At 37.7% G+C, this 20355-nt stretch overlaps 1 protein-coding gene across 1 annotated transcript; it reads left to right on the top strand.

Annotated features, from left to right (window-relative positions):
* Positions 1-17681: 17681 nt before the first annotated feature.
* On the top strand, positions 17682-18767 carry LOC138901629 (secreted RxLR effector protein 161-like). The gene is made up of 2 exons (XM_070189408.1): positions 17682-17931; positions 18442-18767. Exons 1-2 carry the CDS (start codon positions 17682-17684, stop codon positions 18765-18767), a joined length of 576 nt encoding a protein of 191 aa, XP_070045509.1.
* The last annotated feature ends 1588 nt before the right edge of the window (positions 18768-20355 follow it).

Below are 20355 nucleotides of genomic sequence, written 5' to 3'. Positions count from 1 at the left end.
GAACCCGAGACTCAAGTGAGCGAGGAACTTTTAATAAGTTCTACTGGTGATGGGATTAATTTAAATCGATCTGAAATAGTGGTGAATAATATTTTTGCTTATAATGTTGCACTTAACATTATGCAAGATAGTGAAAATTTTGAACCCCGATCTGTCGAAGAATGTCGACAAAGATCGGATTGGCCAAAATGGCAAGCAATTCAATCAGTATTGAACGCACTTGCTAAAAGAGAGGTCTTTAGACCAGTAGTCCAAACACCTGCTGGTATAAAACCAGTTGGTCATAAATGGATTTTTGTGTGAAAAAGGAATGACAAAAATGAAGTTGAAAGATACAAGGCTCTCCTTGTCGCACAAAGATTCTCACAACGACCTGGAGTCGATTATGAAGAAACATATTCACCCGTTATGGATGCCATAACATTTTGATATCTCATCAGTTTAGCCTTACGTGAAAGGCTTGAAATACATATGATGGATGTGGTTACAACTTATCTGTACGGGTCACTTGATAATGAGATTTACATGAAAATCCCTGAAGGATTTAAAATGCATGAAGCAAATTCAAAATTTCGGGAAATGTATTCAATCAAATTACAAAGATCATTGTACGGTTTAATGCAATCTGGACACATGTGGTATAATCGCCTTAGTGAATATTTGTTGAAAGAGGGTTACATAAATGATGTTATTTGTCCATGTATTTTTATAAAAAAAATGACATCAGAATTTATTATACTTGCTGTTTATGTTGATGACATAAATCTTGTTGGAACTCCAGGAGAGCTCCAAAAGGCAATTGAATATCTTAAGAAAGAATTTGAGATGAAAGATCTTGGAAAGACAAAACTTTGTCTTGGACTGCAAATTGAACATTTAGCAGACGAGATCTTTATGCATCAATATGCCTATACAGAAAGGGTCTTACAATGCTTTTACATGGACAAAGCGTACCCATTGAGTACACCAATGGTTGTTCGATCACTTGAAATGAATAAGGACCCGTTCCGACCTCCAGAAGAGGATGAGGAACTCTTTGGTCCTGAAATACCCTATCTCAGTGCAATTGGTGCACTTATGTATCTTGATAATGCTACAAGGCTTGACATAGCATTTTCTATTAATTTACTAGCAAGATATAGCTCTTCTCCAACACGGAGACATTGGAATGGGATTAAGCATATTTTACTATATTTAAAGGGAACTCTTGATATGAGTTTGTTTTATGCTAACAAAGGTACTACAGATCTTGTTGGTTATGCAGATGCAGGTTATTTATCTAATCCCCATAAAGCTCGATCTCAAACCGGGTATGTGTTTACATGTGAAGGTACTGTCATATCATGGCGCTCCACAAAGAAATCAATTGTTGCTACTTCTTCAAATCATGCTGAGATAATAGCTATTCATAAAGCAAGTAGGGAATGCATATGGTTGGGATTAGTGATTCATTTTATTCAAGAAAAATATGGTTTGGAATGTGATAAAAGATCCACAATTTTATACGAAGATAATGCTGTAGGCATAGTCCAATTAAAGGGAGTATTTATAAAAGGAGATAAAACGAAGCACATTTCACCAAAATTATTCTACACACATGATCTTCAGAAAAATGGTGACATCGATGTGCAACAAATCTGTTCAAGTGACAATCCAGTAGATTTGTTCACTAAATCTTTACCAACTTCAACTTTTGAGAAGATGGTATACAAGATTGAAATGCGGAGACTCAAATATTTGAAACAAGGTTTTCATCAGGGGGAGTGAAATACGCGCTGTACTCTTTTTTCCTTAGTTTTTTTCCATAGGGTTTTTCTTGTAAGGTTTTTAATGAGGCATCTAAAAATGCGTATTACTAAATATGTGTACTCTTTTTCTTTCACTAGGATTTTTTCCACTGGGTTTTTCCTAGTAAGGTTTTAACAAGGCACATTATCTTTTAATGAATATCCAAGGGGGAGTGCTATGAAAATATTGTATTGTGGATGTTCATTAATTACTTCGCTATAGATAATCTTCCTTAAAAAAATTATCCATTTAGTACTCTGTTGAAGTTTATCTACAAGCAGCTGATGCAGGCAGGTTGCAAGCAACTCAATGAAATGATTTGCAGCAGCTTCTTATTAAACAGGCATGTTACAAGCAGCTCATGCATACAACTTACAAACAGCTAAAGAAAAGCCTTGCAACTGCTTTCTGAAAAGCCTCGCAGCTGCTTCCTTTCTTCTATAAATAGAGGAGTTTTCAGTTCAAATTGTACATAAGTTTGAAATTTGAATAATATATCAGTTTTCTCTCTATACTTGTCTTTACTTTACAATTTTTATTTTATAACAGTACAATTCTTTTTCTATTATGAGGGCGCAGTGCATGGATAAAATTGGGAAAGGGGAAAAAAACCATATTTTTTTAAATTCGATTTTTGAATGTTTCCTTGTAGGTTTCACAATGAAGAAAATTTACATTTATTTTGGTTTCTGTTTTGAGTTTGCCCGATTTTAGGAAAAAACAAATCAAAAGTACAAAAATTAAATTGTTTATTGAAATAACTTTTATTTATATTGAGTATAGGTGTTAGGGGTCTGGCGCTTTGACATCAGGCGTGGCACGACTGTGGTAATGATTGGGCATGATGGCCTTGCTAATGGCTAATGTGCGGGCAAAACGATCATGCGAACAATGAGAGATGCATTATCAAGTGAGCTGTTGTGGGCAAGTATTAGCCAAGGCCTTGGGACAGGCAAGACATGCTTGGCAAAGGCTTGACTAGGCAGTGTGGGTGAGTTGGGGAGTAATGGCATGCACGCCAAAGACAGTGGTACAAACACTTTAGCATATGGTGATGCCAAGCGTGCGCTAAGCAAGGCAAAATAGTGCAGGTTAATGGCAAAGACTTTAGATAGCTAGGGCAAGGTTATGTGAAGCAAAATACAAGCAATAACACGGGTGAAATAAGGGTTGACATGGACAAGGTAGAAACTCGGCCAAGACGTGTGCGAGTGACAGTGACATCGGGCGTGTGCGGCAAAGTCATGGGCGGCAGGCTGCGGACATGGCATTGGGGCGGAAAAAAAGTCAAAGGGCCAAGGCTGGGCGCAATGCCAGCGTTGGGCATGCAGTAGCTGGCCAACAAAAGACGCACATGCAATGCACATGCCAAGGTAGTTGGCAGTTTCCTTTTTGTAATTGCTTGTAACTAGATTTGCTTTATGCTTGTAGCGATTATAATTTAATTTTTATCATGGTCTAAGTAGTTGTGGATGTCAATTACAAGTTAGGAACTGATTAGCATTAGCCTTCCAAGAGGCAAAAGCTGTAGACAACACGTGTCATTGTGCTGTCAAGTCCAAAAGACTGCCTATGTGCTATAAATAAGTGCTTGATGGCAGGCTAGAATCACGTGTTTTAGTTATAGTTTGCACTCTAATTACTGCATTTTACTTGTGTTTGAGCTTGAATGTTAGTGTATTGCACTTATTATGTGTTTTATACCTTGTAGGAAGTTATTTTGAGTTAGAAAGATATCCGGGAGCTAAATTGAACAAGTTGGATCTTTGAAGTTTGAGTAAAAGCCCAAGGGATTAAACCGGGATCGTGTTCGAAGGTTGGGAGCCAACTTTGGATGTAAAAACGTGAAGAAAATGAAACATTCTGTAAAAACTTCACTTCTGCTGCTGCCCGTCAGAACCTGGTCTCTGAACTTCCCAACTAATTCCCCTTATAGGGCGGCATGGCGCAACACGCCGGTATAATTTTCTCAGAGTACTTTCCTGTTTCTGCTTGGGAAAGGTAATTTCGCCTGGGCCAACTCCTACAGGGTATAAATACACCAAAAATATATTTTTGAAGGGACTTTTGACCTTGGAAGCTTTGGGAGAGCATTGGAGGCTACAAGTCTCAAGATTCCATCATCTTTCCATCAATTCCACATGAGAGTTTGGATTGTAAAGTTTGATTAATGCTTTCATATTCTTTAATTATAATTGTGATGACTTCCTCCATGATTATGGAGTAGTTTACCTTAGGGTTTGACAGATATGGCATTTTGATAAATATTTGTGGATTTTAACTCTAGTTCGTGCTTGCATTCGTTTATGGAGTTTTGAATTGTTGCAACTTTATTCATCAATTTATTTAATCAAGAGAGGAATATCTTGGTGATTATCTTTGTATTATTTTGTTTGATTTAATTCATTGATTCTCTTAAGTAATCGAAAGAACTTGTTGAATTGTTGATTGAATCAAGTTAGGAGAATATTCGAGAGACATTTTCCTAAAGACCAATCCATTAACGCATGCTGGCATACTTCACAGTGCTTATATTAGTTCACCTCTTAGAGTTAAGATTTAATCGAGATAGGAGTCTTGACTACACGTTTGAACTAATCGTCTAGTGAATTCGTGAGAATCATTAGAACATTAGAGTGAATTAAACAAGAGTTAAATCCCAAATAGCCATCTTGCACCTATCATGTCAAAACCCTTATCCCTCACATTAATAAGAAAACCACTATGCAAATCTCTAATTCCTTGCTGTCAATTGTCAATTGCGTTATTTTAGTAGTTAAACTTAGTTCATAATCATTTAACTCAAGTGTTGATCCTTCTGAATAGCAATTAAATTAGGAATTACTCGAACAATGTTTAAATCCAATTCCTGTGGAGACAATATTATACTATACTATCTTTGATTAGCAAGCATCAATTTAGTGTTGTGTTTTGCGCTAGTAAAATTTTGGCGTCGTTGCCGGGGATTGTCAATCAATAGTGTTCAAATTAGTTTTTGGTGCTAATTAAGGATTTCTTTTATTCTTCACGGGTTCCCCCTCCTTGTGCAAGCAACATATTGACTTCTCTAGTGTATGACTCGATCTTCTTCAAAGGAATTGATTCCATACAATCCAGAGGTGGAAAGAGTCTACGATAGTTGAGGAAAGAGAAAGAACTCACCGAAAAGTTCTTGGGGAAATCTTCAACACTAGAACACATGGCTAAGAACGGTGACAACGAAGTAGATTTAGCTGCAAGAGAATAAGCACAACAAAAAGTTGTACAGATAGCAGCTGAGGCAACCCGTAGAGCTACTTATGAGACCGTCAACGATGATGGGGGTCGAAGATTCATTCTAAATCGACCCTTGGTTGAAGACCAGTTCGAGAATGCAGTACCCAGGCCTGGTAGAGCATTGGGTGATTATGTCAGACCAGTCTACAATTAGGGACTGTAAAGTGTCAGACCTCCACTAGTAGCAACAAATAATTTTGAGTTGAAGCAAGGCTTGCTTCAAACTATCCAGAACAACTGTGTCTTCAGAGGGAAGGTGAATGAAGATCCTAACACTCACTTGATGGATTTTGAGGAAATCATGAACACTTTCCAATACAATGGAGTGTCGAAAGATGCAGTCTACCTAAGGGCATTCCCCTTTTCACTGAAGGATGACGCGAAGCACTAGCTTCGTAGCTTACTAACGGGTCGATCCGTACATGGGAAGATATGACTAAAAGGTTTCTTGACAAATACTTCTCAGCTGCTATAACAGTAAAATTCAGAAGGGAAATTCACAATTTCTGCCAGACGGACACCGAAATAGTTTTTGAGGCCCGGGAAAGATTCAAGGAGATAGTAAGGAAGTGTCAGCATAATGGGATTGAATTGTGGATGAAACTCTATGACTTTTGAGATGGACTGACACCTCCCTCATGACGAACTCTGAACATTACAGTTGGAGGTCCTTTAATGAAGAAGACTTCTGAAGAGATTGTGGAAATTCTTGATGAGCTCTCTAAAGATGCTAACTAGTGGCCTGCTGAGAGTAATGATAGAAGAAAAGCAGTTAGGTTCATCAAGTAGATTCTAACACAGGAGTGCAAGCCCAAATAGACGTCTTGGCCAAAGAGATAAGAGAGTTGACCTTAGCCAAGGTCCATAGCCAACCGTCACCAGTTTATGATTTTTGTGGAATGGGTCATCCAACGCGTGAGTGTCAGGCCGTAGCTGCAAATGAAGTAGTAAATATTGTGGGAACCTTTGATAGAGGTAACTACCAGAGTGGTAATAATTTCAATCATATGGGACAGAGGCACCCATGCTTTTCTTTGAATTCACCAAGTGGTAGCCTAAACTCATGCCAGCAAAATAACTCCAGGCCTAGGGACAAGGAGCTCCATATTTTCAAAATCAGTAGAGGTAGCAATATCAGCCTCCATAGTCTAATAAGTCTAGCATGGAAGATCTAATGAAGGCCTTTATTATTAAGACAGATGAGAGGCTTGAAACCCATAGCTCAGCTATACGAGAACATGGTGCAGCTATCAAAGAACTGGGCATACATTTTCAAAACCTGGAAAGACAGGTTAGGCAACTAGCTACTCTATTGTCTGAGAGGGTTCCAAGAACGCTCCCTGCTGATACTGAAAGAAATCCAAAAGAGACAATAAATACAGTGCCTTTGAGGAGTGGGCACGAGTTGGAGGATCCCATAGCAAAGAAAAAGGATGGGCCGGTTGAAAGACAGGTGGAGATTGTGAAAGAGCAGAAGAATGATAACATTCAAAAAGGTGAAGGGATGGTAGATAATGGTCTGAAGAAGAAGGGGAAGACTAGATCTCAAAATAAGAAAAAGGACGATAATGCAATAAATAATGAGACTGAAGAGAGCAAATACATGCCTGCTCTACCATTCCCCCAGAAGCAAAGAAGAGAGAAGTTAGACAAATAATTCGAGCACTTTCTAGAAGTGTTCAGGCAGGTGCATGTGAATATACCTTTCACAGAGGTGCTTTCACAGATGCCAGCTTATGCTAAATTCATGAAGGAGATATTGTCCAAGAAGCAGAAAGTGGAAGAGACATCGGTTTTCAAGTTGACAAAGCATTGTAGTGCCATCTTGCAAAATAAGATCAAAATAGCCGCTCAAAAATGTGGAGATCCAGGGAGTTTTACTATGCCTTGCTTTTAAGGAAGTACTAAATTTAAAAAATCTTTATGTGATTCAGGTGTTTCCATTAATCTTATGCAAGGTATATTTTCAGGAAATTGGAGGGAGATATTGGAGAGATCAGGTCGATACATGTGTCCTTGCAGCTGGCGGATCAGACCACAATCATACCTGAAGAAATAGTAGAAGATGTGCTGGTTCGGGTGGACAAATTTGTGTTCCCTGTGGACTTCATTGTGGTGAACATCGAGGAGAATAGGGAGGTTCCTATGATTTTAGGAAGATGTTTCTTGGCTACGAGTAGAGCAATTCTAGATATTCAGGAAAAGCATCTCATGCTTAGAGTGGGGGATGAAAGGCTGATCTTCAAAATAGAAGGAGAAAAGGGGGAGGGGGGGGGGGGAGGGGGGGGCTAAGAGAGAAAATTGGAAAGAGTGAAACTGATAAGTGTAGGGTATACTCAAAGAAGGCGAATAAGAAGCTCTCTGCATGGATATGTGCACTGGTTCGGGCGTGTAAAGGAGATCCCGACTTCGATTCATACCCCGACTAGATGAATCAGGGAAGTTTTCTTTACCTCTTGCTTTTTATTTGTGTGTCATGGGGATATGCCACAATTTAAAGTGTGGGGTGGGGAATGTATAAATGTATATGTGTGTTTGTAATCGTTTCTTTTGATTGGAAAAAAACTTTTCCCGATGATGGATTTCCTCGGCTGTCTTCTTAAGGGATCAAAGTCGAAGAAAAAATATTTTGTTTTCCGTAGGTAGTGTAATAATTCCCCATTGATTTTTTTTTGTGTCGCTATTCTTTTTCAAGGGTTTTGTTTGAACCAGATGTAGTTAGTGTTTCTTTTAGTAGGAGTAGTGAAGTCTTGTGCTATGTATTAAATGGAGATGACTTTCCTTGACTCTGTTGTGCCTTGAGAGCGGTGAGTGCCTTAGTTGTGATGCCTAGGCTCAGTTATTGACTCATGAATATGTACCTTAAATTGTTTGATTGTAACTTTGCTTAACTGCTTTGACTAGAGAGTTAGGATGGATCCGATCCTATGGGAGTTATATGCCATTGTGTGTATGAGATTTTGGTTGATATTCTGTGCATGTCGACTGATGTCTAGAACTTTTCCCGTGTGTTTGTAAAGCAAAATAATAGTCTTGTTCAGTCTAGGAAGTGATATATGCATTTCTTTGTTGAGCCAGATATATGCTTTACCCACCTAAATGTGATGTATCTTAGTTAGCCCTTTTGAGCCTGTAATCTTATTTCTTTGGCAACCACACTACAAGCTTGACCCTTTGTTTGAATTGTCTATCTGTTTGAACCTTTTACCTCTCGTGAGCACTTGATTTTGTTATAAGTTATGGTCGGGTTTTGAGTGGAACTATAGAAAAAGGAGAAATGTGTACTATTTAAAAAATTGTGAGAGCCACTTGTAGGGAATTGAAAAAGAGTTTGATTGGAAAAAAAATGGATTCTATGCTAGTGGTAGTTCTCATCTTGTTTGTGCTTAAAGATATTGGGATCTTGATGCTATTATGAATGAAGGTTAGGGTTTGGTTCAACATAAGTGTGGGGTTTGAATTGTTAATGTATATGTATTAAAATACTAAGGGAGGTGTGGTCACTATATCCAAATCTATCCTACCCATCCCGCAGCCTACATGACAACCAAATTAAGTTCTACTTGATCTTTGACTGAATGAGCTCAATTAGTAGAGTATTACACTACGAGCAAGCCTATGGTACATCTTCTGTGGCACATGAATTCTATTTTCGAGAGTGAGTTAATTCTTTCTATCTTGAGTTCCTAATTGTTCTTAAAATTTATCGTATGTGGAACTACTCTCTATTGTTTGTGTGAGGGCACATGATTTGCGAAGGTAAGGTGAAATCTTTGACCTCTATGTTAGAGTAAGTGAGCAGATTGTGAAAAATGTGTGGTGCTATTGAGTCGAGTCTTGAGTTTAGAATGTTATGATATGGTTCTTAGTTTGTTTTAAATATTCTTGGCATAATGATTAGGTAAGTTGTCTGATGAGAAGGTCGTCTTTATGTGAAGTGCAGTTTGATTGCTCAAGGACGAGCAATAATTTAAGTGTGAAGTGTTGATGGTAGGCTAGAATCACGTGTTTTAGTCATATTTTGCGCTCTAATTACTGCATTTTACTTGTGTTTGAGCTTGAATGTTAGTGTATTGCACTTATTATGTGTTTTATGCCTTGTAGGAAGTGATTTCGAGTTAAAAAGATATTCAGGAGCTAAATTGAATAAGCTGGAGCTTTGAAATCTAAGTAAAAGCCTAAGGGATTAAACCGGGATCGCGTTCAGGGGTCGGGAGCCAAGTCTGGATGTTAAAATGCAAAGAAAATAAAACATTCTGTAAAAACTTCACTTCTATTGCTGCCCATCAGAACCTGTGAAAAATTCTCAATTCGAAAGTTTTAAGTTAGAAGAGTTTACCAAGGTTTGACTTTTGAGTAAACGACCTCAGAATTGGGATTTGAAGGTTCCAATAGGTTCGTATGATGATTTCGGACTCGGGTGTATGTTCGGGTTGAGTATCGGATGGTTCGGGAGCATTTCAGCCCTTATTGTGGAAAGTTGGCCATTCGAAGGTCTTAGAATTTCCTAAGTTTGGTTTGAAATGAAATTTGGTGTTATCTATATTCGTTTTGGGTTCTGAGCCTTGGAATAGGTTCGTATCGTGATTTATGACTTGTACGTAAAGTTTGGCGTCATTCCGGTATGTTTAAGTGTAATTCGGACGCATTCGTCGAAGTTTGAATGTTTGCAAGTTAAAAGGAGGATTTGATCGTCAATTCATGGTTTTGATGTTGTTTGGTATGATTTGAGGCCTCGAGTAGGTTCGTGTTATGTTTTGGAACTGGTTTGTATAATTGGATGGGGTCCGGGGGCCTCAGATGTGTTTCGGATGTGTTTGGGTTGTATCGCGCTCTTATTTGATGTTTCAACATCGTTTCTTTGGACATAAAGGGTACCATATTGAGAGAACGGCTTTTTATTTGTGATTCGATTGAACCATTAGATTGTTATCGTAATTACGGAACCATAGCAATAAGAATTGTCGAATTCCGAGGTCGTATGAGAGAGTTATGCCCATTTCCATGTTGTGAAAGATTGCTTGTTTCTGGTGCAGACTTTATTCTTTGCGAATGCAAAGGAGGTCCCGCAAATGCGAAGAAGGAAATTTGGATTGACCGGTCAACGCGAAAAATTGCTCTTCGCGAACGCAAAGGTGTCCCATGAAGGCGAAGAGCAAAAATCGCCTAGACAGTGTTTTAAATGGGCAGACCGAGTATTTTAGTATTTTGAGCATATCTTGAGTTCTAGATCTCCGTTTGAGGTGATTTCCATGGCTCAACAAGGGGGTAAGTATCTGGCCTTTATTTTTATGTTTTTTCATGATTATTTTCGTTGGTTATCATTTTTATCCGTGTTTGGGTTGTAGAAATTGGGGTTTTGAGCCCCAAAGTTATGAGATGGTAAATCCTTGATTTGAGGGTCAATTCATGGGCGAAATTGGATGATTTTTGGAATATAAACTATATAAGTTATGGGTAATAATTATTTTCGATAAGTTTCGAAATTCGGGCATGTGGGCCCGATGGTTGACTTTATTGACTTTTCGAGCGGAGTTGAGAATCATTATAAATTGTTAAATTGTAAGCATTGAAGTATATTTTGATTGATTTGCACATTGCTTGACTAGTTGCGGAACATTTGGCTTTGAGTTGAGGTGTTAGAGAGGCGTTGTAGCCAGTTATGGAACTTCAGAGCGAGGTAAGTCTCCTGTCTAACTTTGTGTGGGGGAAACTATCTTTAGGTAATGTAATTGTTATGTGCTATTAGTTGTGGGTGCTACGTACGCACGAGGTGACAAGAGTCTGTATGTAGCTAAAGCATGTTTATGTCCGGGTATACTTAGGACTTTACCATGTAATATTTGGAATATTTAAATTCATTCTGCTCGCTTAATTAATTGAAATTATAATTGAACTTGATTTAGAAATATATATATACATATATATTAGACCGAGCCTTATTACCTTGAGTTGTTGGCAAGTTATTTGAGAAACGGCAAAGGTTATATCCATCTTGTGTCCATATACTGTATCGTAAGCTCGTGCCTTGTAATTCAATAATTCCTTTCCTTTCTTGTGGAGCAGGCCGAACGCCTCGGCAAGATTATGTACCACACTCTCATGGGAGCGGATCGTTTGCCTCGGCAGTATAATAGATGCATCTATGGTTCATGCCGCTCGACCCTCGGCAGTGAATATGTTATGATGGGATCGGGCCGATCACCTCGGCAGTGTCATATTCTTTTTTAGATCTGGCCGTACGACCTCGGCATAATCGTGCGTTATATTGCTAGCAGTCCAAATATTGGTGAGATTTTCCTTTCAGTGATGCCTTGCATTTTATATGGGAATTCTTATCTGTTTGTTATTGGCACTTGATATTTCTGAGCTGTCGAGATAGAATACGAGATTGAGAAATTGATATTATTAAAATAAATTGAGGAAGATTGTGTTAGTTACAGATTTACCTCACTACTTTTGTTGTACTCTTATCTGTTTATTATTTACCATATAAATTTATTGGAACACTAGTAAGTGTCGATGTCGACACCTCGTCACTACTTCTCTGGGGTTAGGCTAGATACTTACTAGGTACGCGTTGATTTACGTACTCATGCTGCACTTCTGCACTAAATGTGCAGATTCTAATAGGTTCATTTGATGATCATCTTGGCGCGTAGGCGCAGCTGTTAAGGAGACTTCATGTGAGCTGTATTCCAGGCTACGCATCGCAGTCCACAGAGTCCCTATCATACTATTTATTTTATCCTCTCTTATTTACATTCTAGAAAGATGTTATATTATTATCGTACTCCTTAGTAAATGCCCATGCACTTGTGACACCGGATTTTAGGGGTACCTACTGGGTGTTCATTATTATAGTTCGCGTAATTATTATCATTTCATCTTATAATTTATACCTTATACGAAAATTAAAAAAATAAAATCACGGGTTTTCTACGAGTACTAGATTTTACACTACTTATTCAATGAGATTCATGATTTCAAAAGTAATAAAATGAACAGCATTAGACGCCATCACGATCTATAATGAATTTTGGGTCGTGACACAACACCACATCACTTCACTCAAAATGTATTGCAACACTAAAAAACTGGCAGCAAAAATAGCACAACATAAAAATGCACCCCTAGCAACACCACAACACCAAAAGTTTGATAGCAAGCAGCAACAAGAAGCTGGTAGCAGCACCCGAAAAATGCACAAGTAAGCACTCGAATAAGGCTAAGCTAGCGCTAATATTGATCACATATTAGTATTAGGAAAAGCTAATTTACCAGTAATCTGTTTAAACTTTGGTGTGTGTGTTGAGAGTATTTCAACTGATTCTTCTGGTCCAAGTGCTTGTTCTTGTCCAAGTGCTTCTTCTCGTTCAAATTCTTCTTCTCCCCTTGTAACCTGAATCATGAATATATATAGTTAAATGAAAGAAAGCATCAAATTCATCAACTTAAATGAAAACACTTCTAATTCCAAATTATCAAATATTTAATTATTCGCTTGAGGGAAATCTAGAGTATAAAATAGGATGCATGAAGATGCCCAAACCTAATAGACATTGTTATCTGGCAATAGTTATCGATCTGGCAAAGAGGTGGAACAGAAGAAACTAAAGCAGATATAAAGCTTTCCATCATTGTTCCACAAAGAGAAATCAAAAGGAAATTTACTACATACAATATTAAATAAAGGATTTTCCTTGGCAACGCGGATCCTTAAGAAATCCATTACAAAACCTTGATACAAAAGGAGGAGTATACAAAATCTTCCTCTTTGTTAGTTCCATAGTTTGCTGACATTTGAGTGTTTGGCCATGAGTTATTTTTGAAATATTTGAAAAAACGAGTTTCAAATTAGTGTTTGGTTTTGCGTTTGGTCCATTATGACAAGTCAACTTGAAATCTAGAATTTGAAGTTAGGATATTATTAGGATGTTTCTTGTTTTCTCTAACAAAAATTCAACCCTTTTTTTTCAAACTTCAAATACTCTTTTTTCACTTCAACTTCAAATACTCTTCTTTCTGTCTTCAAATAATCTTATTTTTCCAAACGACACAGGAACTGTCCAACTTAGAAGTAACCAACGATCATCAACAAAAGATAGAAAAAGGCAAAAAGAAATCATTATTACTTTTGGGCGTCCAATTTGGGATGGATTGCCGCTTGTGTTTCTCCACCAATTGCAGCAAAGTCCCTCCGAAGTTTCTGGATTTGGCCAAGATCTCCCGCCTCAGCTAACTTGACGATGCGCTTCTCAAGATAGTTCCCAAGCGCTTGTCCCGCAACTTGATTCTGCCGGATAAAATCTGTCATCTTCAGTTCTAGAACCTTTGCACTATACATCTCCATTGCCATTTCTATGGCACGATCCGACAACGGCATTGGCACCTTCCACTCTTTGTAACCTCACTAACATACATGTCATAAGACTCTTTCCTAATTACACCACTACTTGGCTCCTTAAAGTAGCATGCAGGAAAGAACGATTCCTTGATTTGCTTCAGGTCACGGGTTTTTCCCCTTTCTAACCGTTGAATCTTAAGACGTAAGTTGTTAACCTCTTCATCGTAGCGTCTCCTAGCTAGTCTCCTTAGTCTTAGCTTTATAATGTTCAAATTATTTCGGGAGAACTTGAACCAGTATACCTTCTGGATCTTTCACAGACGACTTGTTGTCTAGCTTCTGCCTTTTGTTCTTGATGCGCACAGTACAGTAAACACCCTTAGGTGATTGCATCCATTTGGATATCTTTAGAACATCAGACAAAGCGAGATTACAGGGTCGGTGAGTATAAGAATCGTATATCCTAGTTTGAAGTACGTCCCAAACTATCCTCTTCAGCACTGCGGGGTCAGACATTCTCAAAAACACATTCATCAAATGGATGTAATTTTTAACTGTGAGCCCTAAGGTGTTCACAGCAATGGGTGTGAATAGAGATGTGTCGCACCTCAGATGGACGATGAGGGGCTTGACTGCCTCCTGTAACTGAGCTAGAAGCTCAGCCTCCATTACTGTTTCACATGCATCAGCGGCGGTCTGTTCAGCTTGAGGGAGTGTAAAAGTCTTACCGGCCATAATAGGTTGTAAACAAAGAAAAAAGATAGAAGATCAAAAGATAGAGGCCTTTGCACTGATTGTAAGGTTATTCCGAGTGAATGGCTTTCGACCCAACATAGGCTCTTGGTTATGGACTTGGAGATTAAGAGGGAGAAGAAGAAGAGAGTGGTGTTTGGTCTACCTAAAATCAAGTGGGGAGCCTTGACTGAGGACAAAGCTCAGGCTCTAGGGGAGAAGTTGTTAGATATGGGGCCTTGGAAAAGTTGTGGGTGTTGGGTTTTTAAGCTTAAATGTAGCTTAAAAAAGGGTGAATGAGAAATGGAGAGAAATTAAAAATATTTGAGTTTCCCTCCTTGACAAAGGGACATTGTCCCATATTAGAAGAGGAAAAGGTTTTTGATGGGTATATATACAATTTCTTTTCTTCTAGCTCTTAAAGAGTTAAGAAGAAGGCAAGCCTCGCACCGTCATCGTCATCGCTCGGCTTCGGCTTCGGCTTCTCAATACGAATTTCTGAGCTCTCCTCCTTTCTTCTGCATTGTTTTAACTACAAAGAAAGCAACAATAAGTGTGATTTGATACCGATCTTTGTGTTCGCTGAAACACTGGAGTTTGAACTATCGCTACACCAGTGTGTAATTCGTTCTATCCTGGGAGGAAATAATCCACAACCTTGGGTATTAGGAGGGGATTAAATTCCTTAAGGAAACACTGTGAATTCAATGGGCTCGGATTAAATCCTGTTTCTTTTACATTTCTGTTTATATGTTATTTTATATTCTCCAGAATTATTTTACAAATACAGTTTACTATCAAGCTTAAGGAATTTAATATTTTTGTATTTGTGTTATTCTCACTATTCTGGAGACTAAAACCTTTGTGGTTTTCTACTCCATTGGAGATTAAAATCTACGTTATTTTAACGTTTGTTTGTGTCATTCTTTTACAGAAATAACGAATGACAACGGGAACCAGACTGTTCCTATGGTGACTGCCAATGCATCGACAAGCCGAACAACACCGGCAGAAAAATCCGAAAAATTTTTCGGGATTGATTTCAAGCGGTGGAAGCAGAAGATGTTCTTCTACTTGACGACTTTAAGTCTGTAGAAATTCATTAAGAAAGATGTTCCTGTTCTGCCCGATGAAACTCCAGAAAATGAACACTTTCTCGTGACTAAGTCGTGGAAGCATTCTGATTTTCTATGCAAGAATTACATTCTTAGCAAACTGGAGGACGATATGTATTACGTCTATAGTAATGTGGAGACGTCAAAACAACCGTGGATAGCGCTTGAAAGGAAATACAAAACGGAAGATGTCGAGTTAAAACAATTCGTTGCTGCTAAATATTTGGACGACAAAATGGTAGATAGCAAGTCTGTTATTACCCAACTTCAGGAATTGCAAGTGATTATTCACGATCTCCTTGCTGAAGGTATAAGTAAAATTAATACTAATGTTGAAAGTATTAATTATCTTATTTTTACTAACAGAATTTTCATTGAAGGTCTTGTCATCAATGAAGCATTCCAAGTTGCAGCGATGATTGAGAAGTTGCCTCCTTTGTGGAAGGACTTCAAAAACTACTTCAAACACAAACGCAAGGATATGTCCCTTCAAGATCTCATTGTTCGGTTGAGAATCGAAGGGGACAACAAAGCTGCTGAAAAGAAAACCCGTGGAAACTCAACAATAATGGGAGCAAACATTGTTGAGGATACTCCTCAAAATAATAGAAAGAGCAAGAAGGATTCTGGACCGAAAAGCAACCCAAGCAAGAAGCAGTTCAACGAAAATTGCTACAACTATGGAAAAGATGGACACATATCTGCAGATTGTCGTGCTCCAAAGAAAGACAAGAAGAAGGGTCAAGCAAACATGGTTGAAAAACACGAAGATGTTGACGACTTGTGTGTTATGCTTTCTGAATGCAATCTGTTGGGAAATCTTAAGGAGTGGTGGATTGATTCTGGAGCCACTCACCATGTTTGTGCTGTTAGAGAAGCGTTTGCTACATATGCTCCTGTTGGACCCGAAGAGATGCTTTCTATGGGAAATTCTACAACGACCAAAATTGAAGGATGTGGGAATATATTTCTGAAAATGACTTCTGGTAAGGTGGTGACTTTGAACAAAGTCCTTCATGTTCCAGAGATTAGAAAAAACTTAGTCTCTGCTGGACTTCTTGTTAAGAACGGGTTTAAGTGTGTTTTTGTATCCGATAAAGTTGTAATAAGTAAGAATGAGATGTTTGTAGGAAAAAGGTTACCTCATTGACGACCTTTTCAAGCTGAATGTAATGGTTGTTGAGAATAATAATAAAATTTCGTCTTCTTCTTACTTACTTGAGTCAAATGAATTATGGCATATACGTTTGGGTCATGTCAATTATAAAACCTTGCGAAAAATGATTAATTTAGAAGTATTGCCTATGTTTGAATGTGATAAATCAAAATGTCAAATATGTGTGGAATCTAAGTATGTTAAACATCCTTATAAGTCAGTTGAAAGGAATTCAAATTCTTTAGACTTAATTTACACAGATATTTGCGACATGAAGTCAATACCATCTCGCGGTGGAAAGAAGTATTTCATAACTTTTATTGACGACAGTACTCAATATTACTATGTTTACTTACTTAATAGTAAATATGAAGCAATAGAAGCATTCAGGCAATATAAAAATGAAGTTGAAACGCAACTTAACAAGAAAATCAAAATGATAAGAAGTGATAGGGGTGGTGAATATGAATCTCCTTTTGAATAAATATGTTTAGAATATGAAATTATTCATCAAACAACGGCTCCTTACATGCCCCAATCCAATGGGATTGCGGAAAGAAAGAATCGTTCATTAAAGGAGATGATGAATGCATTGTTGATAAGTTTTGGTGTGCCACAAAACTTGTGGGAGGAAGCCGTTTTTACAGCTAACCGGATACTAAATCAAGTACCCCATAGCAAAATACAATCCATTCCATATGAAAAATGGAAAGGAAGGAAGCCCAACTTGAATTATTTTAAAGTGTTGGGGTGTTTGGCAAAAGTGCAAGTTCCTAAACCCAAAAGAGTAAAAATAGAACCGAAAACCGTTGATTGTGTTTTCATAGGATATGCGACCAATAGTAAAGCATATCGATTTCTAGTTCATAAATCAGAAAATTCCGACATTCATAATAATATGGTTATAGAATCAGATAATGCTGAGTTCTTTGAAAATATATATCCGTATAAAAAGGAATGTGAGTCGATTGGTGAAGGATCTAAACGACCTCGGGAAGAAACAAAAGAAAGTACATTTAATCAGGAGGATCCAAGACGTAGTAAACGTCACAAAATGTCTACTTCATTTGGACAAGATTTTGTGACTTTCTTATTGAAAAATGAGCCTCGAAGATTTAAAGAAGCTATGTCTTCTTCGGAATCATTGTTTTGGAAAGAGGCAATCAATAGTGAAATAGAATCCATATTGAACAACCATACATGGGAATTGGTTGATCTTCCTCCTGAAAATAAACCTTTGGGTTCTAAATGGATTTTTAAGAGGAAAATGAAAGATGGTGACACTATTAATAAATATAAGGCAAGACTTGTAATCAAAGGGTATAGACAACGAGAAGGTCTTGATTATTTTGATACATACTCTCCAGTTACAAGAATTACGTGCATACGATTGTTAGTAGCATTAGTTGCAGTTTATGATCTTGAAAGTCATCAAATGGACGTTAAGATGGCCTTCTTAAATGGAGATTTGGAGGAAGAAATCTACATCGAACAACCTGAAGGGTTTGTGGTTCCAGGTAAAGAAAAGGAGGTATGTAGACTTGTTAAGTCCCTTTACGGACTAAAACAAGCACCCACACAATGGCATGCAAAATTTGATCAAACAATGTTGTCAAATGGTTTTAAGATAAATGAATGTGATAAATGTGTATACATTAAAAATGTTCCATATCACATAGTCATTGTTTTCTTATATGTGGATGATATGCTGATAATGAGTAATGACATTGCCAACATAAATGCGACTAAGCGTATGCTAACTAGCAAGTTTGATATGAAGGACTTGGGAATTGCTGATTTAATTCTATGGATTAAGATCCATAAGTCTCCTCAAGGTCTGGCATTGTTACAATCTCATTAAATTAAGACAGTACTTGAAAAATTCAAGCACTTAGGGTTTAAAGTTATAAAGACTCCGATTGACGTGAATCTTGCATTAGCAAAGAACAAAGGCCAAATCATATCATAATTGGATTATACTCATGTGTTGGGATGCTTAATGTATATCATGAATTGTACACGACCAGATATAGCTTGTGCTATAAGTCAATTGAGTCGATACATGAGCAATCTAGGTCAATCTCATTGGATGGCAATGAAACGAGTTTTGGGATACTTAGAACTTACCCAGGACTTTGCTTTGCACTACAGTAAATATCTTGCAGTGATTGAGGGATACTGTGATGCAAATTGGATCACCGGTTCAACTGATTCTAAGTCCTCAAGTGGATATGTATTCACTATTGGTGAAGGAGTGGTATCCTTGAAGTCGTCCAAGCAAACTTGTATTGCCCGCTCTACAATGGAGGCTGAGTTCATAGCCTTAGATAAAGCCGGTGAAGAAGCTGAATGACTCCGGAATTTCTTGGAAGACATTCCATTTTGGCCCAAACCATTAGCACCAATATGCATACATTGCGATAGTCAAGCGGCAATTGGAAGGGCTGGGAGGGTGATGTATAATGGTAAATCTCATCATATATGACGAAGACATAAAACCGTTAGGAAATTACTCTCTAGAGGAATTATCACAATTGACTATATAAAGTCAAGCGATAATGTGTCAGATCCACTTACAAAAGGCCTAACTAGAGAGGTAGTTGAGAAGTCATCGAGGGGAATGGGACTATAGTCGAGAACAAGCCATTGTGGCGATAAATCTACCTAGAAGACTGGAGATTCCAAGATCTAGGTTCAAGGAGATCAAACAAAGTCATTAATGATGGTTCAACATTGTTAACTTAACTTTGGTCCATTCTCGTGATGAGACAATGTTCAGTACCAAGGATAAAGCATTAAGGCTTTTTAATGATTTCTAAATTTGATACGGGGTATATCATATAGTGTATCTACGGGATGACACGTTTAGGAATTACCTATGTAAATGTGAAGTGTTAGCCGCTTCAAGGAGAATTTTGTAAGGCTAGTTCTCTATGCACTTATGAAACCAGGCGGTGTTCATGGATGAAACGAACACAACAATGAGAGCCAAAGACAGTTAAGGATTGGTTGTGTGACTTATGGTTGTCTCGGTATACACCAAAGTTCGACGGTTCAAAGATATCAAATCTACCAATTGACCGAGTATATCTGACATAAGTTCACTACAAAAAGTTCAAAGGAAAACCTACTTATCCAGATGCAATTAATCCTTGCTTGCGAATCACACAGTTTTTCATGCATATTTCCGTGATATAGCCATTCCCCATTCATGTGGGGGATTGTTGGGTTTTTAAGCTTAAATGTAGCTTAAAAAAGGATGAATGGGAAATGGAGAAAAATTGAAAATATTTGAGTTTCCCTCCATGACAAAGGGACATTATCCCATATTGGAAGAGAAAAAGGTTTTTGATGGGTATATATACAATTTCTCTTCTTCTAGATCTTAAAGAGTTAATAAGAAGGCAAGCCTCGCGTCGTCGTCGCTCGCTCGGCTCGGCTTCGGCTTCGGCTTCGTATTTGGATTTGGTTAAATGATCAATTGATTGATTAATATTTTGGACCAAATTTATTTGTTAATAGTAAATATTAACATAAATATTATTAAATATTTATTTTTTTAAACGGAAAATTAATATTAAATCCAATGGAATATTATATGCCCTTCGCTTTTTGTAAAAGCCATTTATGTTATGGCCGTTTTACACAAACATCCCTTCTGAAGAGTTGCACCTCTTCAGTTTTGAAGAGTTGCACATCTTTAGTTTGAGCTCAACATTGGCTATAAATACCAGTCCATTCTCTTAGATTTTCAATACGAATTTCTGAGTTCTCCTCCTTTCTTCTGCATTGTTTTAACTACAAAGAAAGCAACAGTAAGTGTGATTTGATACCAATCTTTGTGTTCGCTGAAACACTGGAGTTTGAAGTACCGCTACACCAATGTATAATTCGTTCTATCCTGGGAGGAAATAATCCACAAACTTGGGTACTAGGAGGGG

Source organism: Nicotiana tomentosiformis, chromosome 11, assembly GCF_000390325.3.
Source record: "Nicotiana tomentosiformis chromosome 11, ASM39032v3, whole genome shotgun sequence".
Classification (NCBI taxonomy): Eukaryota; Viridiplantae; Streptophyta; class Magnoliopsida; order Solanales; family Solanaceae; genus Nicotiana; species Nicotiana tomentosiformis.
The sequence above is the reverse complement of the archived record's forward strand: the minus strand, read 5'-3'. Positions and strand labels throughout refer to the sequence as shown.